We start from the raw sequence: 16,588 nt of genomic DNA, 5'->3' as shown, positions 1-16,588 counted from the left end.
CTTGGGAGTGTAGCAGATAGATTTTATGTCTACCCCACCACACACCCCTTTGGCCAATAGAAAAGGCATGGTTCACCCTAATTCACTTCTTAAGTGGGTAACAAACTGCTTCAAATTCTCATCTTATGAAAAGCATGCTTGCATCTAAAGGAAAGAAAAGGCTGGTGGCCCTTCAGTGGGCTTTTTGTATGATTGTTTTCCTTCCACAGCTGTGTTTTTTGAACTGCTCTTCCTGTGTTCTGTTATAGAATAGTCTTACAGGAACCAATCATTAGCGCTAAAATACCTCAGGTAGGAGTGCCAGTGTGACCTGCCAATCAATCAGATTGTGGATTGCAGTGAAAAAAATTGAATTATACTAACCATTCCAGCTCCACGTTAGAGATGGGAACAGAGGCTTTTTTGGACAATCAAGACTTGTGAGCGTGTGATCTAAGCCCTGCTACCTCAGCAGTGCACACAGTCAAGTTCATACATGATGGTACCACCTTAGAATAAAGTGCTCCTGCCCCATTGCCACATATCCACACCAGGCGTGTTACTGCACTGTCCCATCACTGCCCTTTCCTTTAGTCCGTTAATCACATTGAACAATGGTGTTTAAACCAGTCTTTCATATTTGGAGAGCATAGCAGGTGGGAACATTTTCTTACTACTATGAAAGAAATGAGAAAAGCAAGTACAATCTGTCCAAAGAGAACTCCTGATTCCAAATTGGGCCCTATAGTGGAGTCATAGTAGTAATTGGACTGTGCTGCTGCATAAGGTTGAAGTTGCCTTAAAAATCTAGACATACTACAATTGAAACATGTATCTCCCTTCCACTTTTCCTTTTACCTTAAAACAAGATGAGTTCATTTGAGTAATAACACACTGTTAGAAGGTTTGCTACCAATAGCTGGGTACTAGGAGAGCTTTTCACAGTCAGTTAATTTGTTCATGTATCAAGTCTACCCGGTGAGACTTTGGACATGAACAACTTTGGGGACATGTGTAACAGTAGAGTGTTTGAAAGGGTTTAATTCATTAAAGGTGATCCCTCCTCTATCTAAAAGTACCATGTTTCCCCATGTATAAGACGTACTTTTTTCTTTCTTTTAAATTTGGGGTCTAAAAATTGGGTGCATCTTAAGCCTGACCTGTGATGGCACAGTGGATAAAGCGTTGACCTGGAAATGCTGAGGTCGCCGGTTTGAAACCCTGGGCTAGCCCTGGCTGGTTGGCTCAGTGGTAGAGCATCGGCCTGGCGTGTGGGGGACCTGGGTTCGATTCCCGGCCAGGGCACATAGGAGAAGCGCCCATTTGCTTCTCCATCCCCCCCCCTCCTTCCTCTCTGTCTCTCTCTTCCCCTCCCGCAGCAGAGGCTCCATTGGAGCAAAGATGGCCCGGGCGCTGGGGATGGCTCCTTGGCCTCTGCCCCAGGCGCTAGAGTGGCTCTGGTCGCGGCGAAGCGATGCCCCGGTGGGGCAGAGCATCGCCCCTGGTGGGCAGGCCTCGCCCCTGGTGGGCGTGCCGGGTGGATCCCAGTCCAGCGCATGCGGGAGTCTGTCTGACTGTCTCTCCCCATTTCCAGCTTCAGAAAAATACAAAAAAAAAAAAAAAAAAAAAATTGAAACCCTTGGCTTGCCTGGTCAAGGCACATATGGGAGTTGATGCTTCCAGCTCCTCCCCCCTTCTCTCTCTCTGTCTCTCTTTCCTCTCCCTCTCCTCTCTAAAAATGAATAAAATAAAAAAAAGAAGAGAAAAATTGGGTGCATCTTATGCAGTGGTTATAATTTTTTTACTTGCATTTCCCACTTTTTTACGCAGATGAGAAGTTGTATGAATTTTATGATGCATAAAACTTGAGTTCAATAACTTATGTAATACTTTTTTCTTCTTTTAAATTTCGGGCCCCAAAATTAAGGTGTATCTTATACATAGGGAAATATGGTAATACACGAGAGATATATTAAGTTGATCGTAACAGTTTCTTCTCTTAACTCCAATTTCAAATAATAAGAGATTTTAAGTAGTTTAAATTTAGTTTTTATAACTACTATTCTTCAAAGTAGATAATAGGTCTTTCAACCAAAAGCAGAATAGTATTTAATTATAACCTTTTGTACTCACACTCTGTGTTATTCACTTTCAATTAGAGGTGCCATGTTGCCACATAAGAACTTTGTCTGCTACAGAGTCCCTCACACGAGAGCAGTCTAGAGCAGTCTAGCCAAAGTGGGAGGAGGAGAGGGAAGGAAGGGCTTAGAATTGTGTAGTGACAAATAACGGGAGTCACAGAGGCCCAGCATTCAACCCCAGCCAGTGAGAATAGCTCTCTCTGCTGCAGTGATTTTCAGCACTGCACCTGCCATTTCCCCACCCCTGCCCCCACTCTTGATTTAGAAATCTGTGCACCACATATAGGGAACAAACTCTCATTTTGTCTGCTGGTCTTGAAATACACACTCTTCTCAGTGTCATATAATGTCATTGTCTTCCAGGTAGAACGAAGGTGTCTTGACATCACATGCTCACCAAAGTCCTGTTTTAATGTAAACCTAAAACAAAAATATAATAAAAGCAAAGGGTAGGTTGAAATCAAGACAAGGGGAAAGTCTGCCAGTGTGGATTAAGCTACTAGATTGGCAGATAAAGGTCAGATACAGGAGGGGCAATATGTAGAACCCCTTTGTTTTGTTCTAGTGTAAAACATAGCTGCAGAACTGTGCAGAAAATCCTGTGGTCAGTGTGGCAACATTATAAAGCTAATTAGATGATAAATTAGGTTGAGTGCAGTAGAAAATCCCTAGGCGGTGACATTGAGCCATGGAAAACTGAGACTTGAACAATAACAAACAAATCTTAAAGGTAACAGCATTTTTCTTTGAAAAGCCTGGAGTTTGAAGGCAGAGTTATGTTATGGCCAAGTGAAAATATACTGTGCTGACACAGGAAATACTGTAAAAGGACACTGGATCAGTCATCTGGGTGTTGACAGAGGCAAGCACATACGTGAGTGCTGAGGCCAGCACTGGGCCACATTGTCAGAGCAGGAAGGTTGAAGAGGGCAGTGATGTAGCCTTGGGCCGCCCCAGTTGGGAACACTAGGAGTCATTCAGAATAAATTGCAAAGGAATATGAAAGTCATTATTTTTAAAGGGGCATGTGTATATTTGGATCAGGCTTAGTCATGCCAAATTGATCTAGCAGTCAGGGTTCCAGAAAGCTGTCTGTGTGCCCTCCTACATCAGGGTGTGCTGTGGCCATGCTAATCCCCATTTTTTGTTTTATCTCAAATCACACACAGATAGAACCTGCAAACTGCTTCAGATCAAACAGGTCTGATTGTGTGTAAATACATATGTCCTTTTTAATTTTTATTATTAATGGTTGCTTCAGTTTTGCATCAGTGCATGGTTAAAAGCAATACACATCAGCTATTTCATGACTTCATATCTCCAAATGAATTATTTCTCCTCTTTTTTTTCGTTTGTTTGTTTGTACAGTCAGCTGAAGAAATGTTAACATCTCACTCTAAATCTCTCAGTGGAGTCTCTGTTCCCTTCTCTGATATAACAGATGGGTTACTGCTTGTTATAATTATTAACATTGTGGTGTGGGCCAGGGCTCGGGTGGGCAAGATTTCCTCTTTCCTTGGGCTGGGGAGGGGCCAGTTGTTAGGGTATGGAATGTTAACTCAAGTGGTGACTGACTGTTTCCGTAATACCAGGTCGTTGTGGCTGCACGCTCTAGTAATTGAGGCTGTGTACTTCACCGAGCTTGTGGTAGAGCCTAGGGCAAACCGCTGTCCCAAGAGAATGCTGGGATAGATAGAGTTAGCCAATACGAGTCTGAACGTGGTGATTTTGCTGGTTGTTTTAGCTCCAGATGTTGGCATGCTTAGTTTTTAATGTGATTAATATATGTGGCGCCATATCCCCTCCCCACGCCTGAACCCTGTCTCTCCTACCCCTTCCCCACCCTTGTTCTTTTTGAAAAACTTAAGAGACAGTAATGAAAACCTTGGTGTTTCAAACTGCACTTTGTTCTCATGTTCTAGAAAAGACTTCCAATTTTTCAGTAGAAATGAAATTGAGAAAAATTTCTCAGCCTCGAATCTTTTATTCAGTCCTAATTTGGAATAGAAATAAATATATCTGAATTTTCTTTATCTTACATTTTATATTATGTGATGTATTTTGTTGAATAAACAGTTTAAAGGAGGTGCAGAAACACTTTAAAATAAGACTACCTCTAAGTAAAGCAAATTTATAATATACATTTAATTTTTCTAATTTTGGGATAGTCACTAATGAATTACCAAATTCGTTTATTAGGATATTACCTGCCCATCCTAAACACAGACCCCAGAAGACGTCTCGGTAACACAATTACCATAAAGTAATTAGGAGAGTAGTCATGTTGAAATATTATCTGCTTTTAAAAAGTTAATATACTTTTTCTTAACGCTGATATTCTTGTTAAGTCTTGTCAGTAAAATATTTGCACCCCTGCCCTGTTTTCCTGAATTTGAATAGCAGAAAGCCCCATTAAATTCAAACTCCAAAGTCAGAGTTCACTTATTATAGAACTACACTACTATAGATGGATTTTGTCTGCTACCTTCTGGCTCAGAACACAGCTTCTTTCCCAGTCTGATTTGTTTTGGGTCAATTAACAATAACATAACCCCAAAACATTGAATGCTGGTAGCTTCTTGCAGGCTGAGGAAAGTGAGAGAAATGGTTCTATTGGGAATTTCATTCAAAGCTCTTTTTCCCAGATATAATGCAGGGCTGCTCAAAGCTATATTGATACAGTATGCTCCCCAGTATCTCTGTCTTAGTGAGCCTTCTGGTGCAGAACTTCAGTTTTTAAATGTTTTACTCAAGTAAACATAAGTTGGGCGTTAACTACTTTTATTACATGGACTTTTGGAATTTTTAAAGATTATTTTGGTGTTTGAAGAAATACTAGAGACAGACCACATAATGCTTGTTTGTCGTCTTGGTTTATAAAGATGATAACACTGCTGTAGACCTCACAGTAGCAAAGTTTAATTTTAAACTGATGGAAACATCTCTAATTGTAATGAAAAATTGAGTTGAGCCTTTAAGGTTCATTTAAAGCTTAAAATTTCAACTATAATTATTAGCTCGTTGCTCTAACAAATGCTTCTACTTTATTTCCTCTTCAGAAGTTTGAAAAAGCAATCAAGAGAAGCTTAAGTTTGTCTGTAAATAATGTAATATGTATGTACGGGATGTACATATAGACATATATATGGCCAGGATGTACAGCTTTGGCCAGTTCCCACAGAACTGACTAGTATTAAAGGAAACATGTTGATTGAAAATAGCTAGCTCCTGAGGGTGCTTCCTGCCATATCCCTGTTCATTACCATTTCATTACCAGTGTTTGATAATATTAATTAGTTTCTCGTGTACATGAATATCTGTAGAAGAATTTGTAATTGAGAAGTAAATATTTACTTTCCTAAGACATTCTCTTGAAGAACGAAGGATGAATGCTACATAACCACTGAGAGCCAGGCAGGGATTTTCTTAAATGCATATTTGAAGCTACTTCTAATGAGTTCAAGCAGATAAATTTAAAGAGCAAATTTTTCTCCACAGTGCACTTTCTTTAGTTAGAGAAAGCATAAATTATATAAGAAGGAAGCAAAAACCTTTAGAAGCCTGTAAGAAATTATAGGTATTTCCAAAATAAGATTTGAACAGAAACGAAAGCAACAAGTGGCCCTGGCCGGTTGGCTCAGCGGTAGAGCGTCGGCCTGGCGTGCGGGGGACCCGGGTTCGATTCCCGGCCAGGGCACACAGGAGAAGCGCCCATTTGTTTCTCCACCCCCACCCTCCTTCCTCTCTGTCTCTCTCTTCCCCTCCCGCAGCCAAGGCTCCATTGGAGCAAAGATGGCCCAGGCGCTGGGGATGGCTCCTTGGCCTCTGCCCCAGGCGCTAGAGTGGCTCTGGTCGTGGCAGAGTGACCCCCCGGAGGGGCAGAGCATCGCCCCCTGGTGGGCAGAGCGTCGCCCCTGGTGGGCGTGCCGGGTGGATCCCGGTTGGGCGCATGCGGGGGAGTCTGTCTGACTGTCTCTCCCCGTTTCCAGCTTCAGAAAAATACAAAAAAAGAAAGAAAGAAAGAAAGAAAGAAAGAAAGAAAGAAAGAAAGAAAGAAAGAGAAAAAGAGAGAGAGAGAGAGAGAGAGAAAGAAAGAGAGGGAGGGAGGGAGGGAGGAAGGGAGGAAGGCAACAAGCTATAAGCTGCCATCTCAGATGGCTGAAAAGAGCAAAAGTCTCATTAGGAAGTACTAGTTATCAGCAGAGCATCTGAGATCTTGTCCCCAGCTTATGTTCTTAGTTTGGCTCAGATAATCTCTCATTAAGAAAAAGAAAAGGAAAATACTTGTTATCAGTCCTAAATGTAAATCTGAAATTCCTTGCATAGTTAGCAAAACTTGAACATTGGAAGGACTAAGAAGTAGATAGCACAGGGCAGAAAGCTCTGACGCCCGTGAGAAATGGACACGCCAACTTATAGAACAAAATGTGCTGTAATTCACTCCTAAATGGTGTCAGAGTGGGCCACTTGAGCATAGTTATATTTGATAAGGAAAGGCAGTAATAAAAATTTAAGCCCAAGTTACGTTTAGATAAAATAGATGAATTCAAGAAGGGTCACGAAGAAACAAAATGTAGGGTTTGCCATTTTGGAATAGCCTATCTTGTGTGGCATATGTGGGTACCTTTGTACTACTTCCGGTTCACCCCAACAGTGAACACCTTCACAGTATTTGGTTCATTGAAACTGAAGAGAACTAGCAGGACATGATCATTGGAACTCCTTAGGACTGAGAGGACATTTGAACCTTTGGAAAAGCTCCCCAGCATGCTCTACAATCAGGATGTGAGTCCAGAATCTTTTCATGGAAGGAGGAGAATAAATGCAGTTAAATGCTTGGGAGGAAGGTGGGTTCTTAATCTATTTGAATCCAGCCAAAGGGGTCACAGCCATTTCTAGTCTGATTTGCCTTAGTCTGAAATACAGATTGGAGTTAGCAAACTTTTTCTGTAAAGGGCCAAGTGATAAGTGTTTTTTTCTTTTGTCGGCCATATGGTCTCTGTCACAATTGCTTTCAGAAACAGGTGACAAGTCACACTGGCTCACAGGCTGATGTTTGCCAGCCCCTGATCTACCCTGGTTTTTCCTTCTAAATACTGCCTATGTTAGCCCCTTGGTGACTGTGCTGTGTCCACGGAGCATGGCTTTATGTGTGGCTCTATGTGTGACTGCAGTCTCTCAGCAATACATCAGTCTGAGTGCACATCAGGGAACCTGAAGTTAACACAGATAAATTTAGTATGTTTTTATTCTATAATTTATACTTCCTGTCAGTCAGATAAAGTTCCCCCAACTTCCTATAAATATTTTCCCTGTTGAAAGTTCCATCAATAAAGTAAGACAGATAGAAACTCTTTTCATTTCTTAAATTTGAGTACAGTTACTACCAAGATGCCTTATTTTTGTTACCATCACAAATTGGAAAGCAAATCCCTGCACTGGGTGGTGCTCACTCTTGCACAAGAGGAATAACATGTAGACTGATGCAGTTTGAAACATCCTCTTCCCATGTGTGTGTCTGTGTTCGTGTCTCCCTCTGTCTGTCTGTCTGCGTGTGGGAGGGTGTGTGTTCATCTGAGTCTCCCAGGGGAGAGGTCGCTGTAAAGTCAGTTCTCTTCTCTCCTGTAGGGCGGATATGCAGCCTACAGATACGCACAGCCTGCTACTGCAACCGCAGCCACGGCTGCTGCGGCCGCTGCAGCCGCTTACAGCGACGGGTACGTATGGCATCCCTAGATGGCACTGGTACCTGGGGCTTCCCACACACTTGGCCATCCCCCCACAGCCTCTGGCATGCCAAAAACCTCTGGCACGGACTCCTGTGATCCCAGTCTCATCTCCCACTCTTTCTCTTTTCTTTAGAGAAGTACTGCAGAATTTTTCAGAGTACTGCATTTAGGAGTAGAAATGAAAAGGGTTTTTTTTCCCATTCTGCTGGTTTCCTAATAACGTTCCAAGACCAAGTCACTCAAAGTCTTTAGCATAGTAAACCCTTTCATTTGGGGGGATCACTGTCTTCTCTTTCTCTGCCTGACTGTATTTCTTCTTCCTAGCTATGGCAGGGTGTACACAGCCGACCCCTACCATGCACTTGCCCCTGCCGCTAGCTATGGAGTTGGCGCTGTGGTAAGTATATGTTTAATTTTTTAAAAAACATTTTACTCCTTTTAACTTTTACCTACAGACTATAAAAGACCCAAGGAGATAGTAAATTTAGCCCTCCTTCCTTTGCCAAAGTACTAAAACCACATAGCACCATCTGGGAATTTCCTATCACCTTCTGTCCCTGGGTGTTAACAGTATGAGCCATGTGACCTAGCTAAGGACAGCAGAGAGGCATGAACAGTGACAGTCAGCCCTGAGTAACAGCATTGTTGCATGTTGGATGTAATCCTGGGCATAGTTTTATTGGTAGGTGTTAGCAAAGACTTCAGGACATAAGGCTATACAGTTTTCACAGTAAACGTTTTCCAGAAACTTAATGTGGATAAGTTTCAAATGCAGATGCCAAAGGATGTTTCTGCAAATCTTACGCCTTTTGATAGTACTATAAATCACCAAGTGAATGCCTTACGAAGATGTTTTATTAGTAACATCTGTGGCAAAATATGGTATTTTCATAGAAGTATAGAGCTCTTCTAGAATGATCCCCCCCTAACTGAACTCACATCCTCACTGCAGTATTTTTGTGTTGGCCTGGTTACCTCCAGGTCCACTGAGTGGGATTCGCTGGCTGCAGCAGACACAGGCCTTTCCCCAGTGACATCTTGAAATTCCAGGCATTCCCTGCAATCCAAAAACTGCAACCTGGCAGCTGCCTAGGAAGGGTGGCCAAAGGTGTTCGAGGGGGAGGCAGAATGATGGGTCAGATTTAAGACGTAAAGAACTATGAGAGAGCCCGTCATTGTCTCACACTAAATACTCACTGATGAAGATTTATAGGAGGAGTAATAGGGTTCTGGGTGTGGGGTGGGGGCTAGATGTTTAGAATTGAGGTAGAGACATATAATATAAAGAGAGTGATGACGTTCCTAAGGTTTGTTTAGTGCCAGCATGATTAAAGTCCTATACTAAAAGAATAATCCAAAGAGAGCTATGTTCCTAGGGATATTTTATTTGAAAAAGAGAAACCATTAGAGAAAGATAAAACAAAGGAGTAAAACCCAGTTCACACCCCAGTTACATATACATATCAATTTGAATATGTAATAAACAACTTATTGGTGTATTTTATAGATTAAAGAAGAAACAGGCTTTATTAGTTCGAAAGACTGACTCAGGTTTAAATCCAACACTGTCTCAAACATGGGCTATGACAGAGATAGCAGTCAGAAGTAACATGTTCTCCACTGACCGGTAATATGTAAGAAGGTTACGACTGTAATGATGTAATCAAGGTAAACAAAGGCCCATGCTTTTAAAAATCAAACCATTTATAGACCTAGTTTTGAACTGTATTGACTTTTCTTCTGTGCTAATTCATTTAAATAATAAAATGAATCACTAGCATACCCTCTCCTTGAGATGATCAGCTAGTTCAGCCATCAATGTTTTAGGCTCTGGCTTGAGCATCTTAGAGCGGAAATGGGTTCCTGACTTTGCAGGCTGCGTCGAATCAGTTGCTTTGAAGCTTCCAAGGAAGCTGTTTTCCAGATCCCTTCTCAGGACATTTTTCTTCACTTTTAATGCTTCTCTCATCAACCTTTTAATTATCTTTATGTCTTTAATTGCTGCAGGCGAGTTTATACCGAGGTGGCTACAGCCGATTTGCCCCCTACTGAAGTGACGTGAGAACCCTGCAGATGGGACAGCCCCCAGTTCATGAGGCCTGGCTATTGCAATATTTACTAGTTGAGGAACTCTATAGCAAGATGAAGAGGAAAAACAGACAAACAAACAAAAAAAAAACACAAAAAAAGAGAATACTTTTTTATACCTCACTATATTCTTTGAATATGTATTTTTTTCCTTTAAATTTCTGCCTTTAATTCTTTTGTTCCAAAGATTGTGCATTTTTCTTTTTTTCGTTTTTTTTTTTTTTAACTGTGGTAAAAAAAAATGCATTGCCATGTCTGTATGTCCATGCTTAGCTTATTCTGTCAGTCACGGAAGAGGCAGGTGATGAGGGAGGAGAAATGTGAGGAGCTCAGAAAGGCATCTGGTCAGAAATCAGAATCAGCAGACAATTACCAAAGTGTATGTGGTGCTGAGCGGCCAGGGACGGCAGAAGCGGGAGAGGTCTTTCTGCAGTGGGATATTCTTCTGGTCTTCTGAGTTTCTGGGCTTTAGCAGGCAATTCTGATTGGCTGTGGCTGGAATCCACATGCTGAGAGATGATAGGAATTTGTGCTTGCAAAGCAGGAGAATTAAAGAGACACTTTCCTCTCCTCTTCCCTACTGTCTTCTCCATTCTTTTTACAATCATCTTACGCGCACAGCCTGAGACAGTTGGCATAGGTTTTGGAATTATTGTATTAATATTTCCAAACATGCTCTCAGACTGTGGGTAATAAACACCTCATTAGGAAACCAATCTCAGAATGAACTCTGGAGTATAAAGAAGATTCCTTTTTTTCTTGCCATCCTAGCACCCCTGCTGGGCTTCTTCCCTTTTAATTGAACCACAACTTAGCTCCTCTATTCTTTTATTAACACCCTGCTCCCATGTCCTCAAGATGCAGGAATTTAGGACCCAGGGACAGCAGAATACGTCAGTAGCCAGTGGCCTGATTTCCTTCAGGTATCTGGGCACGACTTGAGGATAAAGTACAAATTGTCGAGAGCCCATAAAGAGGATAAAGAAAAGAAAAAGGGTATTAGACAGTGTCTGGTAAGGCACTCTGATGTTCCTGACCTTTCTGTTCTATCAGAAAGTCAGTACAAAGTATAAGACGGGAAATACAGACTCTTGGCAAAAGCTAAAGCACAGAGTCCTGGGTCAGCTGTCCCTGGAAGTCTGGTGATTAGGGCATGCACGGGCAGGCAGAGGCACTTTGTATGAGCTCCAAAGCCATAGGAACTTTCATCGTCCAGAGCCTTTTGAGTCCCTTCTCTTTTTAGTCTTGGGCCCTTGTGGCTATTCCCCCCAACTTCTCATAACCCTCCAAAGACACCCAGCTGAGCACCTGTTCCACTTGGTGCACACGAACACTACAGGTCATGACAGGCGAAGCCCCCAAGGTTGCTCTCCTCCCGTACTGGGAGGAGGGGCTGAGATAGCCAGAAGAGTCATGTGGTGGCTATGGCAGTGAGTCACTGCTGTTGCTGTCTAGCTTCAACTTTATATAGATTACCAAGGTAGAAGAGAAAGTGTTTCTTTTCAAGCTATTAGCTATTAATGATAGAGCCAAGGGTCCTGCAGCTTTTCCAAATGAAGGCATTAGAAAACGGAAAAGCATGGTCTGTGTGGCTCCCTGGTCTGTTCACATCGGTACTAGGGTGACCTTCACCCGGAGATCACTGATAAAGGGAGTAATCAGAGACATGGAGCTTCTGGTTTGTTAGGGCTTTGGTTTTGGTTTGTTTTTTCACTCCTGCCTTCACACATGTTCTTGACTGATAACTGATTCATGTCCCTGGATTAAAATGACTGACATATGACAGCAGCAAGCATTCTTTGTAAGCAAAGTAATATATCTGGGAGGGACGGCCTGTCGGGTATAATGCAGATCTCTTCCCCCATCAGAACCTTCTCTCCTGGCTGCAGTTCTCTCCTCGATGCAATTCTTGTTGTTTCTGGGGAGGAACGTGGAGAATAGGGGCACCAAACTGCCTAGTCCATTGGCTGCTTTTTAAGGGTTCCCCTCTCCAAGCCAAAGTTTGGTTTTTTGCTGTTAAGACGATTTTTGTTGTATGTATATAAATATTTTAGTTAGAGGAGGGGAAATGGGCTGTAGGGCTTTCACAGTTCTAGGGCAGGGAGGATTTTTTTCTTCCTTTTTGTTTTGTTTTGTTTTGTTTTGTTTTGAGGGAGAGCTTTTACTGTCTAAAACCAAGAGAAATTTTGTGTCATGTTCATCCTTACAAAATGGCAAGACACTACTTGAGACAAGGCCACACCCTCAATAGCTATGTCCACAGCAGGGCAGAGAGGAGGGCAGTGAGTTTGAGAGTCTTCTTTTCTCCAGAAGAAGATAAGGATGGTGGAAAGGTAGAGAAGGCAGCTTCCCCAGCCTGTTAAGAAGAGGAAGAAGCTTGAGCCTGAGGCACCTTTTCTGTGTTTCAGTCCAGCTGGTTCTGGCTGACAACTCCGAGCAAGGGAGCAAGGCCCGTGCCTTCCCTGGGCTCCTGCTGCGCCTCAGGGTGGTGGACACGTCCTCTGCTCCCTCTCCCACGGAGGATGGAACAGAGTTCTGCTCTTCACTAAAAGGGCCTCTGGTTTTTGGTGGCAGCTCTGAGAATTAGGGCTCTCGGAAGCACCTAGATTTGATGGTACTGACCTTCTCATCCCCCCCTTGAACTTTGAGACTTCATCAAAGAGGCAGGTTCCTCGAAGCGTCAATGCTTGTGGATTCCTGACTCGAGTTCCCACTGAACTGAGCAACAGAGTCAGAAGAGAGTTTGGCATCTTGTGAGTTCATTAGAGGGTGCTGGTTGATAATTTCAAAAAACTTACTGATGCTGAGTCACAGTACAGGAGTGATTTCAGCAGCTTTACTGTAGTTCATGACGTGGACTTTCTACACTAAGCATCTTACTCTTAGAAGCTGGGCTCCTTTAAGGAGTCCTCTAGTGAAAATCTTTATCTGAATATGCCTCTTGCAGCCCCGAGAGCTGTCCGTAGGTCTTTCCCAGAACCCCCCTGTATTACATAGTCAGCTCCCATCACCCAGATCGGCCATAGTGGCTCCGCATTTCTAAGGCTCTTGGTCTTCGCAGAACCTACTGTCACCATCCTGCAGTGGTCACAGTCAGAATTGAGCCAACTTTACTCGTCCTTGAAAAAGAAGGGGACTGAGCTCAACTCCTAGTCTAAGTGGAGCTGGTGGAGATCTAGCTGTTCCATAGAAATAACTGATAGCAGCTTTTCCTTGGAAGTGTGATTACCCAGGGGCTGACCTGCTCTTAGTTTAGGTCATATTTTCCTAGAGACATAGCAGATAAGTCAGCGAATCACCATCACCCCATGGCTGGTCACGTAGCTTCCAGACAGGAAGGAGGTGGAAACTTGTGGTAGAAGCCAGGCCAAGGATCTGCAAGAAGGGCTTGTTACCCCCTTCCGTCTGGCAGGAGAATGAGGCCAAGCAAGGGACAGTCTGGAAGGCACTAGACATGTAAGGAGGGAAAGGGGACACGGAACCCTCCCCTTTCACCACGTTCAGCTGCTTCTCTGCTGCTTGCAAGCCTTTAGCACAGAAACATTTGCAAAACTGCAGATCCCCTCCCCCCAGGTTAATAGGAGGAAAGGGACTTCAGGGGGTGGGGAAGGGGTAGTAGTGTTTTAAAAGCATAAGTTTCCTGTTTGCACTGTTTTAAGATAGGAAAAAATAGTGGGCAAGATGAACATCAAACGTAAATTCGTGTGTTTTTATTTTGTCATGCTCTTGAAAACGTTTGACAATTTGTAGTATACACCAGTGAAACTTGATTCTCTTTTGCATAAAACACTATTTTTTTTTTTGAAATGTTAACTGTCCAAAAACCTCTTCCCTCCCTTCCCCTTCTCCTCTGTACTTCCTTCCGACTTGCGTTACTGATCCACCCGGCAATGGCCATCCAAGAGTGAGAGCAGGAAGCAGGGCCTCCCGGTCAGCTCTGGGGTCCTAGCCAGCCTGTGCCCTCTGGTTTAGTGAGTGTGGTGGAGTCTCTGGCACCTGTCTTTAAAATAAGACTTGCAGACCAGACTACATTGGGTTCTCAGATTTCAGACTCACATGAGGAACCGAGGGGCAGAGGGGGCCTGGAGGATCGCAATTGGCTGTAGTGGCTGGGTTCTCGTCCACGTTACCGGCACTGTAGCCAGTTACAGTTTACTCAGGAAAACGGTCGATCACTTCAGCCATGGTAGTGCTGGTTGGCAGGGATTGGTAACGGAGAACCGTTCATCAGCCAACACTCAAACCTTGCCTTTAAGGAGACCGCCAGCGAGGGACTCTGGCCTCTGTCTGACGGTCACGTGCGTGCCGGTGTCGCGAGGGCTCAGTTCACACTGGCAGGCAGAAAGGGAACGCTGGTTCTCTTTTCTCTCCCACCCTCAGCCCTATTACCAATACCAGATTCCCAGGGGGTCCACGAGTTTTTGAATTTTTTAAAAATGTTTTTTGGTTTGGTTTTTCCGGGGACTTAAGTGCTTTAAAGCAGTGTGTGTCCCCCCACCGAGACTCCGAGCTTAGTCATTTTCTTGTATTTTTCTGTTCACGGTATTGTGTGTGTGTGCTTGTTTCGGCAGCTCGTTTCGGCTGTATTATATATCGAGTGATGAATTGATCTTCTTTTTCCCTAAGGGATATGAATTGTTTTTCTTGTGTTATAATTCTGCTTGTGAAAAGCTGGAGCAAACCTGGGGCTGACACGTAAGCTAGGGCTGCAGAGTGCTGAGAGCCGGGCTCACTGTCCTCGACAGGTGACGCCTGAGTCTCTGGGCGCTTTGGTCCAAACCTTTGTAAGGCTAAAAACGCCACAGAACCTCTCCTCTCCCCAACCCCTGTGGCAGGGACTGAACCATCCCTACATGCAACATGCAGTTTCTCCGGCCCCTCCCATTGCCATGGCAAAACAGGTACCTTCGGGGCATGGGGCATCACATGGGATGCTTGTATAATTGACCACCTCACCTTCTCTCCCCTCCCCTCCCCATAATCACTTCCTAGGACACCGAGCTGCTCGCCCAGGGTCCTGTAGCCCAGGGTTCTCTTTCCCTGCAAACTCCAGAGAAGCACCCCAGGGCTTTGTGACAGTCTCTGATTCCCTCCCCTCTCATTAAGAATCATATTGTATAGTAGCTTTCAGACCATACAGTATTCATTGGGTTACTCCTATTATCAAGTAGCTGGAATTGTGAAGGTCGGAGTAGTTAGATCTTTAGCTTTTATTCCTTATTTTTTTGTATTACTATCCATGTGTATAAATTATTGATCATGTTGCTGGCTTTTATAAACTCTAAGCAAAGGAGGAGCACTGCCTCTGCCTTTGCAAATGGTAATGAAGCACTGTTTTTAAATAAAAGAGAGAAACACCATTTTTGGTCTGTGTGTGTTGATCCATCATCCCTGTTGCCTCCTTGAGGCTCAAAAGACACAATTTGGATTTGACTTCTTAAGAGGAAAACAGGTAGCAAACAGCAACTCCTAAATTAGTAAGCCTTCTAATGTGTGGTGAGCCGGGGGGTCAGTGAGGCCAAAGGCCCGGCTCATGAGCGCAGCTCTTTCAGAAGCTGTGCTGCTGCTTGTGCAGCTCCTTCCTGCTTCACTGCCTCGCCCTCCACCCTGCCCAGCTCCTGGCTGCTCCCCTCACCATGACCTCCCGACTCCCTGAGGCCCAGTCCACCCACTTGACCTTCCTGAAGCCTGAGACACCTCCCTGCCTCTGTCACTGCCTCCCGCCACCAGGCTCCTCCTGAGCCTGCCTTCCTGAGAGAAGTGCTCCTCCAAGGGCCACCTGGCCCTTTTCTTACCCGTCCTTTCTCAACCATTGCTCCTGCCAGGGATTCCCAAATCTCCAACTCGTACCTTTACTCTCAGATCATCTTGCCTCTGATCCCGTGGAGAAGATGGAGGCCATCGCTAGGGAGTCCCTGGGGTGGACCTGTGCTGCCAGGTCTGCACACCTGTTCTTCCCTCCTCCTGCTCCACTGGAGGGGCGCTCACGCTCCATCTTCCCACCTTCTCGGGACCTCACTTTGTGGTCAACCTTTTCCGTCTAGTCCCTGTGACATTGAAACATGCTGAAATCTCTTAACACTTTAAATACCATTTCCAAACTCCCATGTCCTCTTTTCCACAGCAAGTTTTGGGAATAAGTTTCTGCCCGCTGAGCCCACGTGCTTGCTCTTAGCCTGCTGCCATCTGGCTTCTCCCTCCAGGACCCGGCAGTAGCCTCTGTGGGAACGGCAAGTGGACACTTCGGTGCACTTACTTGGCTGATGGCACTCAGCATGGCCCAATGTTCCAAGACCTTCCACTCACTTGCTGAACCATGACAGGCTGAGGGGAGTGAGTTCTTCTCTCCTGCCACTTGAGACAAGCTGGTATGTCTGGCCTCATACCCATAAGGGGCCGCTGCTTCTGAGGTTTCCCCAGCTGTACCCATCATGAAGCCTGGTCTCTAAGCAGCATGGTTACAGTGTAAATCGCATCAGGATGTGTGTGTGTGCAGGACGTCCTAGTCGGCTCCACGTGCACATCCCCATTTGTAAGGCCCCAGGTAATGTGCTCCCTCCTGGTGTGTTTGTTGTCTGCATGAGAACATAAGCACCTGGAGGCAGGACCTTTGTTCTGTTCACTGCTCTGTCTCCAGTGCCTGGCATGTGT

At 44.3% G+C, this 16,588-nt stretch overlaps 1 protein-coding gene across 18 annotated transcripts in view; it reads left to right on the top strand.

Moving 5' to 3' along the window:
• RBFOX2 (RNA binding fox-1 homolog 2) overlaps nt 1-15,297 on the top strand; it is a 314,189-nt gene extending 298,892 nt beyond the window's left edge. For 11 of the 18 annotated variants that reach the window (XM_066358283.1, XM_066358285.1, XM_066358281.1 and 8 more), the window contains 4 exons: nt 249-291; nt 7,749-7,837; nt 8,174-8,246; nt 9,857-15,297. In XM_066358283.1, the coding sequence (XP_066214380.1) occupies nt 249-291; nt 7,749-7,837; nt 8,174-8,246; nt 9,857-9,901 (250 nt within the window). In that variant the 3' untranslated portion in view covers nt 9,902-15,297. The remainder of the gene's footprint in view (nt 1-248; nt 292-7,748; nt 7,838-8,173; nt 8,247-9,856) is intronic. The other 7 variants (XM_066358286.1, XM_066358284.1, XM_066358279.1 and 4 more) reach the window with 1 other exon arrangement.
• Nucleotides 15,298-16,588: the final 1,291 nt, after the last annotated feature.

Source organism: Saccopteryx leptura, chromosome 1, assembly GCF_036850995.1.
Source record: "Saccopteryx leptura isolate mSacLep1 chromosome 1, mSacLep1_pri_phased_curated, whole genome shotgun sequence".
Taxonomy (NCBI): domain Eukaryota; kingdom Metazoa; phylum Chordata; class Mammalia; order Chiroptera; family Emballonuridae; genus Saccopteryx; species Saccopteryx leptura.
Note: the sequence above shows the minus strand (reverse complement) of the source record. Positions and strands in the feature narration are given on the sequence as shown.